At 41.7% G+C, this 5,973-nt stretch overlaps 1 protein-coding gene across 1 annotated transcript; it reads left to right on the top strand.

The window, feature by feature from the left end:
* Positions 1-1,160: 1,160 nt before the first annotated feature.
* Positions 1,161-5,762, top strand: PCYB_071790 (hypothetical protein; the record flags this gene model as incomplete). The annotated part of the gene is made up of 6 exons (XM_004221576.1): positions 1,161-1,207; positions 1,394-4,610; positions 4,870-4,948; positions 5,069-5,192; positions 5,364-5,427; positions 5,703-5,762. The coding sequence occupies 6 exons, from the start codon at positions 1,161-1,163 to the stop codon at positions 5,760-5,762; spliced, it is 3,591 nt and encodes a 1,196-aa protein (XP_004221624.1).
* Positions 5,763-5,973: the final 211 nt, after the last annotated feature.

The following is a 5,973-nucleotide window of genomic DNA, read 5'->3' as shown; positions in this document are numbered from 1 at the left end:
ACTGGGCCCACTTGTACATATGCCTTCCTCGCGCGTCATCCCTTTTTTTTGGCCTCATACGTCAACATTCGCCCTTGTTAATTCTTTTATCTATTCACTATTATGTGATTTGTTTCTCTCTCTTTTTTTTTTTTTTTTAATGACTTAATTCGCTTGTAGCTTCATCGAATTAACGCAAAGTGAATTGAGTTCCCCTTGGCACGCAGCTGTGTATCATGCGCTTATCAGTGTATCATACGCGTTGTGCCAGTTATACGCAGAAATTTGTATGAGCATGAGCCAACATGCGCCAATATATTCATATATTACACACACGTATATAAGCCTGTTACACTGCTAAGATGTAAAGCAGAGGGGCATGCTTTTTTTTTTTTTTTTTTTTAAATTAGAATAATCACCAAGTTTTATTTATTTTTTTTAAATCGTTTTTAATTAAAAACTTTTTAATTGGAAATAGGCATTCGTTCGAATATGCATATGGAGCTGAAAGGAAAAGCAGGGGGGCACGAAACACAGAGGGATTGAAACTCGTGCAGCTACACGAGCAGCAACGCATGCATACGTTTATGTAGTAATGTTTGAATCAATGAACAGAAAGAAGAGAGTGGCCCCTTCTTGTGCCTACTGACCCAAGGTGTATAGCATTACGCGCACGTATTGCATATGCACATGTAGGAGCAAGTCCGAAAGGGTTGTAGCAACGGGAAGAAGAAAAAAAGAAGGAAGGAAAGAAAGAAAGAAGGAAAGAAAGAAACGCACCTCTACACCCACCCACCCCTCCACCGTTCTCCTTGTGCATCTCAAGGACCACAATGCTACCTCAAAATGTGTACGAGTCCAAAAAAATTCGCATATTTTGAAATTCATACGCACAGATGAAACAAGTGATGCTTTTTTCATGTCACCTTTAAAAGTTTATCGGACGCCACGTTATTTTATTTTCCCTTCTAATATCAACGGGGGGTGACCTTGTTTGATTTGTCCTACACTTTCATTTCGTCTACATTTGTGTGTTTTCTACCCCGCGTTGCGTCCAGGCTGATTCGGCACAAGGGTAACGTCCAGTGAGTGTAGCGCGACGTGGGTTATTTGCACATTTGTGTTTTTTCTTCTCCATCCCGTCAAAGTCAAAACCGTGTTTTTATTAGCCCTTTCCCAAAATGAGCGAGTCGGAGTTGCAGCAACTGCAGGTCCTTTGCGAGGCTATGTATTGGTAAGCAAAGAGAGGACACGTGCTAGGAAAACTGCGCAGAGACACCAGGGAGTTACCCGTGGATCTGTCATTTCATTTCGTTGTATCATGGCGGTAGAGAGAATGAATCCGCCAACGGTTTTGTTCGCGCCACCTTGCCAACCCCCTCCCCCCCTGATAAATTTCCATCCCCCCATGCAGCGGAAATAAGGAAGAACAGAATCAAGCGCACACGATACTGTTACCCCTAGTGAACAATGTAGGGAACGTAAGCAAATTGAAAAATATTTTAGGAAACACGAGCCATGTGCACACGTTAATTTTCACGACGTCTGGGTTGCTTCAGTTAATCACAAACGAGTGGAACAAGATCGAACAGAACGAGAAGGATGAGTTGAAAGAATTCGTACTGTCCTACTTGTACAACAAAGGAGTGGATATTTTAAATTTATCATCCAACGTGTTAGGAAATTTAGTCAGGTTATATGTACGCATAGTAAAACTGTCATGGTTGGAAAATACGAATTATTCACTGATAATAAAGCAAGTAGATTACTTCCTAAATTCAGTAACGAGTCATTGGATAATCGGACTGTACATCTACGCAGCACTGATAGAAGATATGCACCCCCAATGTGGAGTCAATTCCGCAAAAAACAGGAGGTGTGCAATCTCGTTTAGAGACTACGTACTGAAGGACATATTCAAAGTGGGGATAGAAACGCTTGAAGAGTTTGTAAAGGGAAGCATACGGATAGAATTAAGAATGGACGAAAATAGGTTACTAATTAAAATATTAGAATTAATATACAACAGTTTGTCCTTCGATTTTATGGGTACAATGATAAATGACGAAAGTTCTGATGAAAATGTATCCCTAATGATACCCCAATCATGGGATATATTTAACGAGAAAAATATTCCGAAATTATTTTTCGACATGTATGAAATTTGTATGTCTGATGAGGACGACTTGCGCAATTGTTGTGGAAAATATTGCTTGCGATCGTTAATACTTCTTGGGGGATTGAGGAAAACTTTTTTTTCGAGTGAAAAACAGAAGACACACTATATGAATGAATTTTTGGGAGGACTTAATAACATTATTGAAAAAAAAATTGGACTCCATGATGAGGATTGCTTCCATGAGTTGTGTAGACTGATAGGCAAAATTGATACGAGCGTTCGGTTGCAAGAATTGAGTACTTACCCAAACTTCCTCTCCTGGTGTCATAACATATATTTATTTACTATTGACGGAATGAAGAATTGGAAGTACCTCTGCAATAGTAAGCATTACCTGCTGGGAATTTGGAGCAACATGTTAAATATAATTCCAGCCAAAGTGATAAAAGAAATTAATAGCCGCACGGATGAAAACGAACTGCTGAAAGATGTACTTAGTAATAAAAATATTTTCTTAAAAAAAAATCCAATATCGAACAGCTTCAGTTCGCATGACATTGACAATAAATTCCTCATTATTTGTGATTACATATACGACATTAGCATGATTTTTATTAACACCCGATTGGAGCTAGCCAAGTACATCTGCGAAAAAGGGGACAACTGCGAAATGGAAAACCCCTTGTATAATGATGTCCTGCGGAGTGAACAGTTGGAGCTTATTTCGAATTTGTCTAAATTGCAGTACCATTTTATTGGAGCTAAATTGCTGTCTATTTTTTATGAACTGAAACATAACCACGAAAATAATTTGATTAGCAAAACGGTGTTTATTGAACAAACCACATGGTTGGTTTTCATCATCGCCTCTATCATATCGAGTAGCGCTGTGACCAACATGAAAAGCGCTTCGTATGACAATTTTAAGATAAATTCGGAACTCTGCTTTCTCGTTTTCTCCCTCATGGAACAGACCAACAAGTCGGCCGAAGTTTTTGAGTACCTCGAATTTGCCTATCTAAATTGTTTGGAGCTTTTTAAAAAGATCTACATCAGTGGGAAGAAAAATAATAACTTTCTCAAGGAGATGAAATCCGTCGCGATGCGAATTACGTCTCCCTCGAATGGGGTTGGACCTAATGGGGGGACAGGGGGGAGTAGCGTCAATCCTCCTGGAGGAGATCACTCACTACAAATGTCAAGCATGATAACGCCTGATGGGGGAAGCAGCAACGGGTTGACCTTTCCCTCAGGAAGTGCAGCAAATAATGTCACGTCAACCATGATGAATAATAACATGAACAATTTTTCCACTCCATCGTTAATTACAAATCACGATGACGAAGAAAATAACGATCCCCTCATAGATCTAATCGTTAGTAAAATCCTATTTAACTTGAATAACAGAACCGATTACGAGCAAATTGTAAAGAGAAGTCTGGACTTATTTCACGACCTGGTGTCCGGTATGAACATCGTATGCTTGGAGGATAAAACACCCAAACTCATAGTCTTCGCGAGGATGCTATTGAAAAATGAAAAGGTGTTAAACTTACTACATAATCGAAATAGTAAATTTTTGAAGATAGCAAAATATTATAAGTACAGAACGAACTATTACTTAATATTGACGAAGCTCCTGTTCATGGAGCAGAATCTCGTTTCATCATCCTTCGAAAAATATATCCTACCAATAAACAACCTGCTGGAATGCATCAAAAGAGAAATAAGCCTAAATGGGAAAGATATCATTTTGAAAAATAACGAAATAAAGTTGTCCTTTATAGGGGTACTCAGAGATTTGAGAGGAATCTGTATGGCTTGCAACAATGTAGAGACATATAATATGTTTTTTAATTTCTTCATCAATAGCTACCCTTTGGAAGATAACCAAATGAATATCCTCACCTCCTTGGTAGATGTCATATGGGACAGCTACGACATGTGCATTCCTTTCCTCAAATTTATGTGCGAGTTTGTATACAACAAGTCTCAGAGAATCACCTTCCCCAAGTCTTCCCCCAACGGAATACTCCTCTTCAAAGTGGTATCGAACATCCTCATTATAATTTCAAATAATTTGCTGCAGAAGGAGAAGTTTATGGACCTATACAAGGAGAAGTACAAAATTATTTCCCTCCTTTTGAATATGTTTAATAATTGCCTAAATGGAGATTTTGTAAATTTTGCAATTTTTGATCTGTACAATGATGATATACTGAACAACTCTCTCAACTTGGCTCTGAATATGTGTTTGGTCATCCCCACGAATGACTTACTCTCCTACATCAAGCATTTAAAGCCATACTTTTCCTTTCTCGATTTAGTTACGAAAAATTTTTTCCAGCGTATTTTGAACCTTGAATTTCAGCTCATTGCTGATATTATTCACAACGTTAAGGAGGGCCTCTGCTCCTTTGACTACACCGTGTCCATGACTTGCTGCTCCATCCTGGACAACATCGTCACGTACATTTTTACCAACCGGAAGAGCTCCAACGAGCAGGGCCAGGTACCGCGAGCGAGGCGTGTGACCTGCACGCGGGGTGCGCAAGCGCCCTTCCACGTCGATTTGTGCGTCATCGCGCGTGCGTCCGTTGCTTGGCGCGTGTCACCTCGTCTACCGTTAGCACCTCTCCGTTATCACTTCTCCATCATCACCTCTCCGTCATCACCTCTCCATCATCACCTCTCCGTCATCACCTCTCCATCATCACCTCTCCGTCATCACCTCTCCATCATCACTTCTCCGCTATCACCCCACCCCACAGATAATAAAGAACTTCTTGGAAAGCCAGCCGCAAGCCCTCAAGGAAGTGCTCAACCTGATGTTCCACTTGATACTGGGAGGTAGGCGCCCCCTCGAATGGCTCCCGAGGGGACTGTTCACTATTTCATCCCCACGATAGTGTCTGCGCGCACCACACGCCCCTTTTCCCCTTTCACCCACTCCACTTCTCACAATTGTAGGCGATTTTGGCAGCACCTGGAGCATGTCACAGCCGCTGTTGGGTCTAATATTGCTCGACGCGCAGGGGTACTTCAAAATACAGGAGCAACTCATTTCGCAGCAGAGCGAGGAGAAGAAGCAGAAGTAAGTGTCCCCGACAAAGGGGGAAATGAAGAGGGTGCGGGTGAAATAACCCTCGTGGAAGGAATATCACCCCCTTCTCTTATGATCACTGCTGACGGTGGTTCACAACGGACCTATTCAATCATTTATTTTGTGGTACCAACATTTTTTCTGCTTTTTTGCCCCCTTCAGGCTGAGGCACAGCTTTTGCAAATTAATGGACCACATTGAGTCGAATTTGGCTCCGAACAACCGGGTAAGAAGGACACTCTTTCTTCTCCTCCTTCTTCTCATCCTCCTTCTTCTTCTTCTTCTTCTACTCCTCCGTCGCGTGCGCGTACCGCCAGCCCCTTCGATTGAAAATGTGCCCACGCTGGGGGGGCGAAATGTCGCCTTTAAACACATGCCCCACTTGGCCCAGCCAGCCCATTTGGCCCTGCCCATTTGGATCTGCCCATTTGGACCTGCCCTTTTGGTCCTGCCAATTTCTCCCTGCCCACGTTGGCCCTCTCCACCTGCCTACCTTTTTAGGAAAACTTTACGAGAAACCTGTACACCTTTGCCCAAGAAATTAGGAACATCTTAATTTAGGAGGACCCTCCACCACCGGTTGAGCCTTCGCATTAGCCATTTTGAATATGATATTTCTATTCTCGTTTCTTCCCACTTGGTTTTTTTTTTCCTCACCCCCTTTTTATCGTAATAAGCTTATAACTCACGCGAAAAGTTTATTTTTGTTTTATTCCCCCTCTTTATTCGCCCACTCGTGGATCCACTCATTCGCCCGGGCGTGCAGCTAATT

This window comes from Plasmodium cynomolgi, chromosome 7 (assembly GCF_000321355.1).
Source record: "Plasmodium cynomolgi strain B DNA, chromosome 7, whole genome shotgun sequence".
Taxonomy (NCBI): domain Eukaryota; phylum Apicomplexa; class Aconoidasida; order Haemosporida; family Plasmodiidae; genus Plasmodium; species Plasmodium cynomolgi.
The sequence above is the reverse complement of the archived record's forward strand: the minus strand, read 5'-3'. Positions and strand labels throughout refer to the sequence as shown.